Source organism: Oratosquilla oratoria, chromosome 20 (assembly GCF_046742065.1).
Source record: "Oratosquilla oratoria isolate Oo_2021 chromosome 20, ASM4674206v1, whole genome shotgun sequence".
Lineage (NCBI taxonomy): Eukaryota > Metazoa > Arthropoda > Malacostraca > Stomatopoda > Squillidae > Oratosquilla > Oratosquilla oratoria.
The window spans coordinates 34,685,050-34,699,935 of NC_134796.1; the positions used below are offsets into that span (position 1 = coordinate 34,685,050).

The following is a 14,886-nucleotide window of genomic DNA, read 5'->3' on the forward strand; positions in this document are numbered from 1 at the left end:
TAATACCAAAGTGGACCGTCTAGCAAAGGAAGCCTGCCGCCTACCCCCATCCGTAGTGATGACCGACCTCATCTCCTCTCCCTGCCATTTTAACCTCACCAAGGTCGGCTGACGCTGCACTTCTACCCGAGCAGCGTCGTCTGGAAACACCGAGAAGACCCTTCCAGTGTCACCATCACCAACTACGAATCCGTATGCCGCCGCAAATACATGTACCGTCGCAGAGGACTTATGGTTCGTCGCCACAATGTTGTCCTCGGCCCGACTGGCGGCTAGGCTAAACCGTCCACCGTGGCAGGTCGCCGGCGTGGAAGGCGATGACTGTATACACAACAGAATGTCGCCTATGCCTCGCTCCCACTAGTCCAACAACATCAGAACCACTACTCCCCCTGCCTAGCGGTGGCCCCACTGTGAGACATCTACTACCCCCAGGGACTACCATTGGATGACATCTGTCGTTATCTCCTAACACAAAATATATTAGATGAAATACTTGTCCTTACCCCCGCTTTGGTGGGTTTTCATAATACCTGATGCCCTGCGTGACATCTCTAACTTACTTCCCCTTTGAATGAATGTACAATACCCAGTGTCCTGTATTATGTTACCTGCAACTCATGTATAGTATGTATGTGTATAAGTGTGTATGTGTAGAAGTGTGTATATATATGTGTATGTGTAGAAGTGTGTATATATATGTGTATGTGTAGAAGTGTGTATATATATGTGTATGTATAGTATGTATGTGTATGAGTGTGTATATATATGTGTATGTGTACGTGTGTAAGCATGTGTATACCAATTGCCTTCCTACATTCATTATGAAAACCTCTCCCCACTGTATGACGCTGTTGCATAATAAACTAAAAAAAAACAAAAAAAAAACGCACACACACAAAGGTCTGAGCAAAAACAAAAATAAAGACATTGATAAATAAACAAATTGTAAAATCAACGAATAAATTAATTATGAATAAATAATGTCCATAAGTTTTTCCAGATAAACACAAGTTGACATAATAAAAATATCTTATTTTATTCTACATAGAATAAAATAGAATAATTGATACAATTTTCCCTTATTTTACTTAGTGTAATGTAAAATATTCCTTATCTTATCCTACTTTAATTCATTTTCCTTTACATTATCCATTCATTATCATTTATATAATTCATCTAGTTTCATTCCGTGTAGTGCCTTTGCCTGTCGTTCCGTTTGTTTCTTTATATATTTTTTTCTCTTGAAAGAGTGCAGGTTTGTTTATATAATGATTCTAATTTTATTCCATGTTGTGTCATTGCATCCGATTTCTTTCCTTTTTCTCCTTTGTTTATTTTTTCTCTTTTAATTGAATGCGTGCAGGTTTGTTTACATTGTTTATATATTTTTTCATTCTATTCCTTGTCATACCATTGCGCTTCATTTCTTTTATCTTCCTCCTTTATCTATTTATGTTTTCTCTCTCACTCACTTACGTAAAGGTATCGAAGCTGTAGCGACATTACTAGTTTCATTCTCCAATTTATATATTCAGTTATTCTAACTTGTGTATACCGTTTTCCCGCGTAAACTTTCCGAAGTCATACATGTCTCATACACACTGCCAATGTATCGTAAAAATACATATTTGATCCTCATCCTCTAAATACTCCACATTAAACTATTTATTTGAATAATATTATTATGATCTTTTTGTTTATATAGAATTTTAATCTGTATATACAGAAATGGGACTGTATTAGCATAAATAAATTCATAAACATTTACCCGAGGGTGTGCACGGCGATGTAATTAGATTTGCAGATGACCTTAGTTTTGGTTGAGTACACGTTATATATAATTAATATATATATTTTTGGAAGACATAAATGTCCAACTTACATAGAATAATAACATTATTGGAAGCAATAGGACTTCAGTGAAAGTCAATTAATTCCATCAACAGAAGTAAGTTTCCCAAACACTGATGTGACGCTATGGGAAGTCGACGTGTATCCGCAGTGATTGAATGTAGCTTAATTAATATCACTCCTTCCCTTTGTTTTCCTTTACTCCACTTGAATGGGTGCAGGTATCAAACCGCTCAGGCATGGAAGAGACGGGTACGAGCTCCCGTTACATCGTGTCAGGTCGGTACTAGCGATGCGACTAAAGTGACAAAAAAAAAAAAAAGTATTTTTCTTTTTAATATTCTGTCTTAAATATCTTGGCAAGAAAAAACACATTACAATAAGACAGTATACCCTCAAGCATATATATATATATATATATATATATATATATATATATATATATATATATATATATATATATATTTATATATATATATATATGCAAAGTAGACCCGTGTTCTTATTAGCATATATATATAAATATGTATCATTTTAGGGAATTTCCCATTTTCTGTGTGTCGCGTTTTGATGTATCTTATTGATTTTACAATAAACCTGTAGAATCTTTAACTCTCAACAAGTGTGCTAATAATATGCCTTTGATGGTGGTGATATATAAACGTTTTCTGCCAATTTGGTGTAGTTTCTAGAATTTTCTCTCATAAAAGGTTTGGCACCACTGTGACTAAGATTTGGTAACATTGTAAGTTGTTCGTGTTTGTTATCAGTCCTGTAGTTTGTTGTTGTGTGGGTAGTGTGAATAAAACCTACAATGCCAGGCAGGAAGAGGACTCCAGTTGCCAAATTATTCAAAGATGTCCCAAGTCATGGGAAAGTGGCAAAATTGAAATGCTCATTTTGCTCAACAGCATTGTCAAAAAACTGGAAGTCGGATGGTAAACCATAGAGTTCGGTGCAAGAAATGTGGTAAAAAAGAGTATTTGCCATGTGGTAAAGGCCGAAAAACAGTTCTTACTGATGCTGAAACTACTGAGGGAAGATCACAAGGCATAGACAGTGACTCAGGCATGGAACTGCAGTTGCTCCTGCATGATACAAATGCAACAAGTACAAGCACTCACACAATGCAAATGACATTAGATGATTCATTTTTCACAAGTCCGATTCCGATGGCTCTGCCCAGACCCGACACAGCCACAGGCACAACATCTGTCTCTGTCAGTTCTGGATTCACTCCAGTGACTTCCACTCCTGCCAAAGCCAAAAAGTTAACATACCAGAAGATTGCTTCATACACTTATGTTGACAAAATGACAGAAACACAAACAGTAAGTATATACTATGTTATAGTTATATATTGTATATTCTAATATGTCTCCAAGGTCAACATTGAGTAATCTGTCTATCAGTATCATGATTAATGGAAATCAAATGCATTACAGGAAGAAGCTCAGATACAGTTAGCCCGGGCTACCTATGCAAGTGGCTGTCCACTAAACTTGGTGGGTAATAAGTTGCGGTCAAAGTTCTTCAAGACTCTGAGGCCATTTTTGAAGATTCCGAGCCGGGACTCAATCTCAAACAATCTTCTTGAGAGGGTCTACCAGGAGTGTTCTGTAACGGTTAAGGAACTAGTAGCATCTGCTTCTAGTGTTGCAGTAATGTGTGATAGTTGGACCAGTGTAAGGTAGAACTGTAGGAATATGTAACATCACTATGTCACCTATTATTCCTAATAAATCATTATAAATAATTATTGGCCTAATTAATCCTAAAATAGTGGATAATTACAGGTATTCATTGTGACATTGCCAAGGCCCATATTTTGGAGCAGCATTGGAACAGTTTAGCTTCAGTTAAAATTGCAGTCAATTACAACTTAATTACAAAATTAACTTAGACAATGAAATAAGTTATTTCTTATCAACCTCTTAATACTAATTAATAGTAAATTCTCTGTATTCCGGTTTACATTAGTTTTGTACTTTTGGAATATGCTGCAATATTTAATTATAGCTTCTGCTTTATTACTAGGTGCAGAAAGCCACACTGGGCAGTTCATAGCAGATTTCCTGAAGAAAGTAGTGGATGACATTGGGCCATTGAAAGTGTTGGGGGTCTGCACAGATTATGCCTCTAATATGAAAAAGGCTTGAGAACTGCTTCAGCTGGAGTATCCCCACATAAAACCATATGGTTGCATGGCTCACACTCTTCAATTAGTATTCACAGACCTAAGAAAAGATCAAGTCTGCAGAAAATATCCAGTATGATTGCATAAAATTTGCAAATCAGTCAAACAGTCCCAAAACCTCACTGATCTACTCAAAGCAGCATCAACAGCAGGGGCAACAGTAGACACTAAAACTAACTGTTAAAACGAGGTAAGAATTTTTTGTATACTACTCATTGCTAAAGATCACAACTTGCAAAACAGTATTTGAAACCTCATTCTTATGCCAGTAAACTCGCTGTGAATTCTTTATCTAATCTAATGTTTCTCATGGCTAAGCTGTTTTGAATTGAGAATTCATACTGGTACTTATATTGTTGTCCTCCTTTGTTTCAGATGGGGATCCATTATCCAGTGTCTGAAGAAGAACATGCACTTCAGGCTCTTGCAATCAATGATGATGCCAAGCCATATTTGGATTTGTCCATTAGGAAGCTCCTACTTTCAGAAGTATTTTTGGATCGGACTGAGGGTATTCTCAAGCTCCTGAAGCCAGTGGCAGATGCCATAACTAATATAGAAGGAGACAATAAAAAACTCTCTCTGGTAATGAAAGTGTTCAGTGATTTAAAGCCTTCAAGGGAATAATTCGTAAAAGGAAGAAATTCCTGATGAAAAGTATTCACCTTGCAGCCAAATTAGTGTACCCTTGTTACTGTGGATGTCACCTTTCCGGTGAAGAAGCGGTAAGTATTTTTTATTTCTATTTTGTAATATGTTCTTATTACCCCTAAAACCCAGTCTTATCCGTATGCCAATGCATATGCCTCAAAGTCCAGGACTTCCTCTGAGGAAGTCTTTTAAGGACGAAACGTTAGTAATAAAACTCCAACGTTTTTTTTTTTTTTTTTTCGTTTACCTCACCACAGTTTCCGCTCATTTTGTCATTCCTATTTCATATGTATAAATGCGCACCCCCCCCAATATATATATATATATATATATATATATATATATATATATATATATATATATATATATGTATATATATATATTCATATATATATACATATATATATATATATATATATATATATATATATGACACGTCTTTTAAGAACCACCAACTTGGAAATAGTGTGCCAGACAAGCAGAACGATAAAAGACATCACGAGGACGGAAATACACAACAACCAGACACCGGGCACCAAAGCCGGTGTTTATCGTATTCCGTGTTCAGGATGTGATAAAGCAAGGTCTAAATATACAGGTCAGACAGTTTGAATTATTGTGCGCAGCTTCTGACGTCATTAGGCTGGGTACGTTTTCTCTTTGTGAAACACTGAAGAAAACTGTGAAACGCCAAGGAAGACAGGAACTATAATATTTTATATATTATATATATATATATATATTATATATCATATTTATTATATATTCATATATATAGACAGGAACTAATATTTTATATATATTTATACATATATTTTATATAATATTTGTCAGAATATAACTAATTGCGTGGAGCGGTGCGAGCGAAGGCAACGACATTCCCGAACGACGGACCAGCTTCAACTGACAGCTATAGGACCCGAGAACCCCACTTTGAACAGCCAGGTGACGTTCACAGGCCCGCTGCGCCAACTATCTCGAAATTCGGTCGGAAGTGGTTAGACCTTATATCCTTAGATCTTGTGATAAAGTTTACATCGGAGAAACGTCACGCGACCTGAATACACGAATACGTGAACACCGTTATCGACGTCAGACATGATGTCACCACCAATGCATGTGTGACACATAGAAACAAGGAAAACCATCTTATGGACTGGAATAATGCAGAGCTGCTAATACGGGAACCAGACAAAATCCGCAGGAAGTGTTTAGAAGCAGCAATCATTCAAGGAACGAACACTATTGAACAAAACAGGGGCATGTTTAACATCTCGCCTCACATTATTCCCCTAATACCCATGGCCAGCAAAATATTAAATATCTAAACCACCCTTTTTGGACATTTCGCCCTTCGGACGTTTGGGCCAGCATTCTCATCCTTTCCCAGTGTCCAATCCCCCCCCTTCTCCTCCTCCTCCTCCTCTTCCTTCCCCCCTTTTCTCTCCCCGTTCCCCCCTTTCCCCTTATTCAATCTCAAACATTTGTATCTCAACTTGTACTTGAAAAAGCTGTAATAAGCGAAACATAGTACAAATAAAGGCTCCGTCCTCATATGGTGTTTATCTCGTCAATATTTATATATAAACTCCTACGTTTCTTTGGCGTTTACCTCACCACAGATTCCGCTCATTTTGTCATTCCTATTTCATATGTATAAATGCACACACACACACACACACACACACACACACACACACACACACACACACACACACACACACACACGGCTCGGTGGCGGATTGGTTAAGCACTGGCCTCACAAGCCAGAGAACCGGGGTTCGATTCCCCGGCCGGGCGGAGATAAGTTGGGTTTGTCTCCTTTCACGTGTAACCCTTGTTCACCTAGCAGTGAGTAGGTACGGGACGTTAGTCAAGGAATTGTGACCTTGCTGTCCCGGTGTGTGGTGTATGGTGTGTGGTGTGTGAGTGGCCTCAGACCTACCCAGAGATCGGCAAATAATGAGCTCTGAGCTCACTGCCGTAGGGTGGTGTCTGGCTGTCTCGACAGACTGCAGCAGATCCGAACACACACACACACACACACACAGAGAGAAACTTATAATTTAATAAGAACAATCAAAGTGGCATTTACATACCTGGATGAAGAAATGGTGAGGAAAATCCTAATCACCCTGATAAGACCAAGATTAGAATATGCAGCAACAATATGGTCACCAAGTACAAAAAAATGTATAAAAAAACTTGAAAGAATACAAAGAGCAATTACAAAACTGGCACCAACACTCTCAAAACTATCATATGAAGAGAGACTACAAAAACTTGGACTACAGACACAAGAGCAAAGAAGAGAGAGAGGAGATTTGATAGCTATTTACAGAATCATGAAAGGCATAGAAATTACTGATAGAGAGAATCTGATAAAATGGGATGACAGAAATACAAGAGGACACGGAAAGAAAATAAAAAAAGACAGCTATAGAAGAGATTTGAAAAAGAACAGCTTTCCACACAGAGTAATAGACAGTTGGAACAAGTTAGATGAGAAAGTGGTGTGTGCAAAAACAATTCATGAATTTAAAAATTGTTTAGATAAAATGAGAAATGAAGACGGGACCCCACGAGCATAGCTCCCCTTCCCGTAAAATACAACTAGGTACAACTAGGTAAATACACACACACACACATATATATATGCACAAACATATGAATACATTGTTACCGTAGAAATAGTCACCCATTGTGTTTATTGTGTTTTCTACCTTGTGTATTGTGTCTTCCGTTTTCTATCCCGCGTAGACGCAGATTGTCACGAGACGAAACCAAGGTATTGTGAAAACATGTCTGCGTATATGTTATAGATTTGAGATTATTGTGTTCTAGTTAGTATGTGAGAATTCAAAGAAGTATTTGCTTTAATTTCTTGTGATGTATGAATAATGTATAATTTATGTTCACAACGCATATATTTGCATCGTTGGAATTAGCTTATGTCTGCGATACAGGATTTCAAGTGATTCTCTCTCTCTCTCTCTCTCTCGCAGTCGGACAGGTAACACGTTTACCGTGTTATCTTATATTGTATTCATACCCATGTGCATAGATTGAGCACGTTTGTAAGTAAAGTAAAATGGGGGGTTTACTGTGAATAGAGAGCAAATCATATGAGGCATATAAGCTTGTGTAATGTATTACAGATTAGGCCATTAGAGTATTTCAATTCTTTGAAATATTTTTAATTTCATATTCTAAGTAAATGCTGCTACACATTCCGAAGGTTCAAAGGGGAAAAAATCAGGACTCCTCTTTTCACACTCCTACTGTGACCTGAAATATAGTGGACAAAATCATCCCTGTTTATGGGTTTCCTATATAGTGCAAACTGTACCTCCTTTCCTGCTCTGCGGATTATTGTGTCATCTGCAAGATGAAGGAGAAGGCTAAGGAAATTCATAATAGGAGGACAAATGCCCACAGAACTGAGAATGAGAAAATATCCATCTACTTTACCGTTTCCAACTCGATTAGCACCGAAGACGTCGACAGGTTTCTCATAAAAGGTGGAATGAAAACACCTAAAGTTTTATCCAACAAAATAGGGAAAATTGTTAACAGACAAGAAAAAGGTCCTGATAACGAATTATATGTCGTCTATCAAATCCCGTGTAAAGGTTGTTCAGCTTCATTTTTCGGAGATTCAAGTCGGGATATGAATAAACGCCCATGTGAACAGAAAATGCAACCTGGGCGAGTGCTCTATAGGAGTGATATCAATTGCAACCCATGTAAAAACCTGCTGTATACCTCTCTGAAGAAAAACAAGTTGGTCGAGATGTTAGAGTAAATAATTTCCTAGATCATCTTCATTTTACTCCCATCACCCAGTCTCACATACATACATACATACATACATACATACATACATACATACATACATACATATATATATATATATATATATATATATATATATATATATATATATATATGTATATATATATATATATGTATATATATACATATACATATATATATATATATACATATATATATATATATATATATATATATATATATATATATATATTCTGTGTCTGTATTCATTTATTTGTCCATATATATGTGTGAATAAATTCATCCGTAACTCACGTCTTGTTTCCCCGGTGAGCGTGAAATCGTGATCTATGGTCTGCCCCCAAGCGACGGCCATGATGGTGATTGCGTGGTCGTGGAAGCCCTCGTCACGGTGCAGGCGATCCGACATGACGCGAGGTGACGGAAACTCGTAGCCGTCTCTTCCGTGCCTGGGCGCTTCGATACCTGCACGCATTCGAGTGGAGAAAAAGGAAAACAGGTGAAAGAATTAAAAGAATTGAGATGCAATTGAACATTACGGATGTAAGTTACCTTCTCTATGCTTAAAATTCTGTAGGTTAGAGTACCATCTATATATTTCATATTGATGAGACCGGTTTCCATAAATATATATACATTAAGACATCTAAGAAATAGTATGTACATACTATTACATATGGTTATCGATCTACGAAGGGGTATTAAGGCTGCTGTGAATGCCATCAGTCTCTGCGGTTTTTTTGCTGCCTTCGTGATGCGTATGATCATTTGCAATTTTGGTTACATCGTCGTGCACTTACTTATGCAGATACAGTATCATTTCTGCATGTACACACTTGAATTTTACATAAACAGAAATATCATAATATTGTCATTTAAATAAATAGTTTAATATTGAGTATTTAGAGGATGAGGATCAAATATATTTTTACAATACATTAGCAGTGTGTATGAGATATATGGCTTACGGGAACAGTTTACGCGGGAAAACGGTATGCATGAATTTGAGAAAACTGAATACATAGAGAACGCAACTCCAGCTTCGCGGGAAAACGGTATGCATGAATTTGAGAAAACTGAACACATAAATTAGAGAAAGCAACTACAGCTTCGATACTTGAAGGCATCTGAGTGAGAAAACATATTTAGTACAGGAAAGATAGACAATCAGGGAGGTAGAGTTGGACAGGACGAGAACGCAACATTATATTCGCCTTCCTGCAAGCATGTGGTTTAGTGCTTCACTAACATGTGCGTATATAAAAGACTTACGTCTCTGTAAAATATAGAAAAAGATAAAACATCAACTTTGCAATATATATATATATATATATATATATATATATATATATGTGTGTGTGTGTGTGTGTGTGTGTGTGTGTGTGTGTGTGTGTGTGTGTGTGTGTGTGTGTGTGTGTGTGTGTGTGTGTGTGTGTGTGTGTGTGTGTGTGTGTGTGTGTGTGTGCGTGTGTGTTTTTCTCTAGTCCCTGCGGAGCTAGCCGATTTCAGGACTGTCTTTAATTGCTTCTATGGCCGTAATATCTTATTTATTTATTAATTCAATTTTATATTTATTTATTTACCGAGGTGTGGAATTTTGTTATATTTGACCCGGCTGGAGGGGGTCATAGTAGGCCTCCCACGGGGGAAGAGCAGATTAGGCTGGCAGCAGCCAGGATTATTTGAGATTTTCCGGCGTCTGATGTGCTGTTTGCCCTCAAATGGTCTAGGGCGGTGGAAGGATCTCCGAAGAGATTTCTTAAATCTTTATAATGGTCCCTCAACTGTCTGCAAACGAAAAGGCAGTGATTGAAAGAGACCTGTTCTCTGCCACAGGTACAGAGAAGATTTACGAAATTGGCTCGCCAATGATTTACCCTTAGTCTGGATATCATGGCTAACATATAGGGGGTACAGAGGGGAAGGTCGGGGTTTTTCCTCCGTGGCAGGTTGTTGTCGGCCATCCACGAGCGATGGCAGTGGCGGTGAAGTCTGCCTTCCAGGTCTCCCAGATGGCTCTGTTGATCTTGTGTAGGGCGTCGCTGACCGTGAATTGGATGGAAATCATGTCCTCTTCAGGCGCCAGGCCGCCCTTCTTGGCTGCCCCATCCGCCTTTTCATTACCGTGCAACCCTACATGTAAAAGAACCCATTGATATCTTATCTGAATAGCTTTGTTGGAGGCCTCAGCAGTGAGGTGCAGTACTTCTTGCAAAGTGTCTGGCTGCGAGTCGCATTGACAGCTCTGCAGTGCCTTCAGGCTGGCTCTTGAATCTGAGAGCACGGTGATGGAAGCTGGCGGATGGGGAAGAGCGAGAACTATTTTAATCGCTTCCCGAATGGCGATTAATTCGGCCGAGAAGATGGAGGTGGGGGGAAGCTTCACGGAGATGGACTCCTGTGTGTTTTCCAAGAATATCCCTGCGCCTGTGCGGCCATCCTCAAGCACAGAGCCATCTGTGTAGACAAGAAAGTCCTCCTTGTACTCCGTCCTTACAATCTCCCTCACATGTGCTAGGAGAAGATAGGGACCGTCTTGGCATCTCAATCCCGGAATTTCTGAGACAACTGTTGGTGGTTTGAGTACCCAGGGATGAAAGAGATCCACCTGACACTGGGTAACAAGTTGTCTCGCATCGGGAGGAAGCCCGGCTTTTATGCAGAGGTCCTTGACGGAGCCAAGATCTAAATATACCAGGTCTGACCGCTTGAGCAGTTCTGCACAGCTTCTGACGTCATTTGGATGTTTCCGTTTTCTCTTTGTGAAACACCGAAGAAAACTGTGAAACGCTAAGGAAGACTGGAATTATTATATCCCCCCCCCTGTTATCTCTCTCTCTCTCTAGCTCATTGCTATTATCAGTGTGTGTGTATTTACCTAGTTGTATTTACCTAGTTGTATTTTACGGGAAGGGGAGCTATGCTCGTGTTGTCCCGTTTTCGTATCTCATTTTATCTAAACTATTTTTAAATTCATGTATTGTTTTTGCACACACCACTTTCTCATCTAACTTGTTCCAACTGTCTATTACTCTGTGAGGAAAGCTGTTCTTTTTCAGGTCTCTTCTATAGCTGTCTTTTTTTTTATTTTCTTTCCATGTCCTCTTGTATTTCTGTCATCCCATTTTATCAGATTCTCTCTATCAGTAATTTCTATGCCTTTCATGATTCTGTAAATAGCTATAAAATCTCCTCTCTCTCTTCTTTGCTCTAGTGTCTGTAGTTCAAGTTTTGCTAGTCTCTCTTCATATGATAGTTTTGAGAGTGTTGGTGCCAATTTTGTAATTGCTCTTTGTATTCTTTCAAGTTTTTTTATACATTTTTTTTTTTTTTTTTTGCACTTGGTGACCATATCGTTGCTGCATACTCCAATCTTGGTCTTATCAGGGTGATTAGAATTTTCTTCACCATTTCTTCATCCAGGTATGTAAATGCAACTTTGATTGTTCTTATTAAACTATAGTGTGTGTGTGTGTGTGCGTGTGTGTGTGTGTGTGTGTGTGTGTGTGTGTGTGTGTGTGTGTGTGTGTGTGTGTGTGTGTGTGTGTGTGTGTGTGTGTGTGTGTGTGTGTGTTTTATGAAAAGGGATATATCGTCGTGTGTGCTTATATGTGTACATGTTCACATGTGTGTGTGATTCATCTTGGTCTTTTGGATCACGTATTGGACTCGTGATCGACAGCTATTTCCCTCCCGGAAGAGAGCTCAGAGCTCGTATGCCCGATCTATGAACTTACACGCACACATATCTCCAACTCCCCGCCCACGAGAGTTGGAGTAACGACTCGAAACACAGCGAGACTGAAAAAAAAAAAAAAAATCATCCTGGATAGGATTCGAACCAGGTACCGCCAATATCTTACCATTGTATATCACACTCTCAGCCAATTGCGCCACCGAATAATTTATTTATTTAATTGTGTGTGTGTGTATTTATATAGTTTTATTTTACGGGAATGGGAGATATCATCGTGTGTACTTATATGTGTACACGTTCACATATGTGTGTGTGTGTGTGTGTGTGTGTGTGTGTGTGTGTGTGTGTGTGTGTGTGTGTGTGTGTGTGTGTGTGTGTGTGTGCGTGTATTTTATTGGAAGGGGATATATCGTCGTGTGTGCTTATATGTGTACATGTTCACATGTGTGTGTGATTCATCTTGGTCTTTTGGATCACGTACTGGACTCGTGATCGACAGCTATCTCCCTCCCGGAAGAGAGCTCAGAGCTCGTATGTCCGATCTATGAACTTACACGCACACATATCTCCAACTCCCCGCCCACGAGAGTTGGAGTAACGACTCGAAGCGCAGCGAGACTGAAAAAAAATTGGACTGGTTTCGAGCCAATTATCGCCGACACCTTCACTTTACCTGCCTGACTCTCAACCGATTACGCCACCGAGAAATTTGATAGAGCAGATAGTATTTGTATATTTTTATTTTACGGAAAGGGGGAGATATCGTCGTGTGTATTATATGTGTACACTTTCACACACACATATATATATATATATATATATATATATATATATATATATATATATATATATGTGTGTGTGTGTGTGTGTGTGTGTTTTATATACTTGTATTTTACGGGGAGATATGTCGTGTGTGCTTATATGTGTACACGTTCACATGTGCGTGTATTTGCAGGGAAACGATGAAAATTAACATTTGGCTTAATTCCTCTTTGGTTTGAGCCACAACCTTTTATGGTACAATAAGCCATATTGTCAAGATCTATATATACCGGTATATATAGATCTTCATTGTCAGAATATAACTAATTGCGTGGAGCGGTGCGAGCGGGGGCAGCGACACTCCCCGTACGACGAGCCAGCTACAACTAACAGCAACGGGACGGGCGAAGCCCACTTTGAGCAGCCAGGTGATGTCACGGGCCCGCTGCACCAACTCTCTCGAAATTCGGTCGGAAGTGGTTAGACCTGGTATATCTAGATCTTGGACGGAGCCAGGCAGATCTTGAATGTGCGTCGTCTGTGAGGCCGGCAACCAATCCTCCCGGAGCTCCTCATCCGTAGAATTTGCAACTTTAGCACTGGTGAACAAGTATTTGCAGGCATCTTTCTTCAGTTGATACCAAAGAGGAAGAGCACCTGCTTCATTATATATACTTGTTCATGTGGAACTGATGCTGGCAAACCGAGACCCAGGCGGAGCGCTTGGCACTCCACTCTGGCTAATCTATACACTACCCCCGGGGGAAGATCGTGCATGGCAGCAGATCCGAAGAGGAGCCGGGAGCGTACCGAACCCTTGACTATGGATATCAGTGTTTCCCTCCTTTGACCCCAGGGCTCTCGGAAGATGACTTGGACGAGGTTTAGGGCTCGTCTAGCGTTTATTATGACCTGATTTATGTGGCTAGTCCATTTTCCGTCTCTCTGGAAGATGACCCCTAAATATCGAACTGCCTTAGCTGGGTATATGGGAGTTCCGTCCACTTTGATGTAATTCCAGTCAGGGTAGTCTCCCCTGTTGTAACCTATGCCGTGGACTGGCATGTACACAGTCTTTGCTGCGGAGAGCATGAAGCCCAGGTCGGTCAGTTGGGTCATTACCAGGTCAGCATGTCTCTGAAAGAGACGGAGTTCTGACTTGTGCTGGTCAGAATCCTTTTTGGGCCGCCGGTGCCTAGCTTTCCTCCATAATGCTATGTCATCAGCATAGGCTGTGACGACAGTGTCCTTTCTCACTCCTTTTCCTACATCCCCAAGGAGCAATGTGAAGAGGAGCGGGGCAGCTACGGAGCCTTGGGGGACTCCCATATCAATGGTTGACGATCGGCTGAGGCGTCCTTTCCAGCGTACAACCATGGATCGACCAGAAAGGAAGGACTGCACAATTTTGTACAGTCCCGGCGAAACTCCATAGACTTGAGTTTAGATAGCAGTTTACCATGGCAGACGGTATCAAAAGCTTTGACAATATCTAAAAAGCACGTCTATAGAATCCGTCTGTCTTTGGGCCCTACGGATATGTTCGGAGAGTCGCACGATGTGGTCAGTGATGCTTCTCCATTTTCTAAATCCGGCTTGAAGTTTTGGGAGGGCTTCCTTGTCTTCCACCTGGGACTTCAGTCGATTCAGTACTATTCGCTCGTAGAGCTTTCCTACATGGGAGGTGAGCGAGACAGGCCTGTAGTTGGTTACGCTTTTCCTGCTCATGCTTGCCTTGGGAATTTGTACCACAATAGCGTGCTTCCAGGCGCTAGGAACAACGCCTTTCCTCCAGCATTTGTTATATAATCTTAGCAGATTCATTTGCATGGAAGGCGGCAGTTTCTGTAGGAGAGGGTATGTGACCTTATCTGCTCCAGACGACTTCTTGTTTGTCCGGGTTACCCTG

At 39.9% G+C, this 14,886-nt stretch overlaps 1 protein-coding gene across 1 annotated transcript; it reads right to left on the minus strand.

The window, feature by feature from the left end:
* Positions 1 to 10,415: 10,415 nt before the first annotated feature.
* On the minus strand, positions 10,416 to 14,354 carry LOC143036174 (uncharacterized). Its single transcript, XM_076203422.1, has 2 exons — positions 13,653 to 14,354; positions 10,416 to 11,186 (listed from the first exon to the last, which is right to left on the minus strand). The coding sequence occupies exons 1-2, from the start codon at positions 14,352 to 14,354 to the stop codon at positions 10,416 to 10,418; spliced, it is 1,473 nt and encodes a 490-aa protein (XP_076059537.1).
* Between the last annotated feature and the right edge of the window lie 532 nt (positions 14,355 to 14,886).

What these genes read in the sequence shown, in the direction of transcription:
- LOC143036174 (XM_076203422.1), bottom strand. Translation starts at nt 14,354, where the DNA reads ATGGTTGTACGCTGGAAAGGACGCCTCAGCCGATCGTCAACCATTGAT. An exon ending in CATCAGTTCCACATGAACAA is followed by an intron (nt 11,187 to 13,652) that starts GTATATATAATG and finishes GGCTCCGTCAAG; the next exon opens with GACCTCTGCATAAAAGCCGG.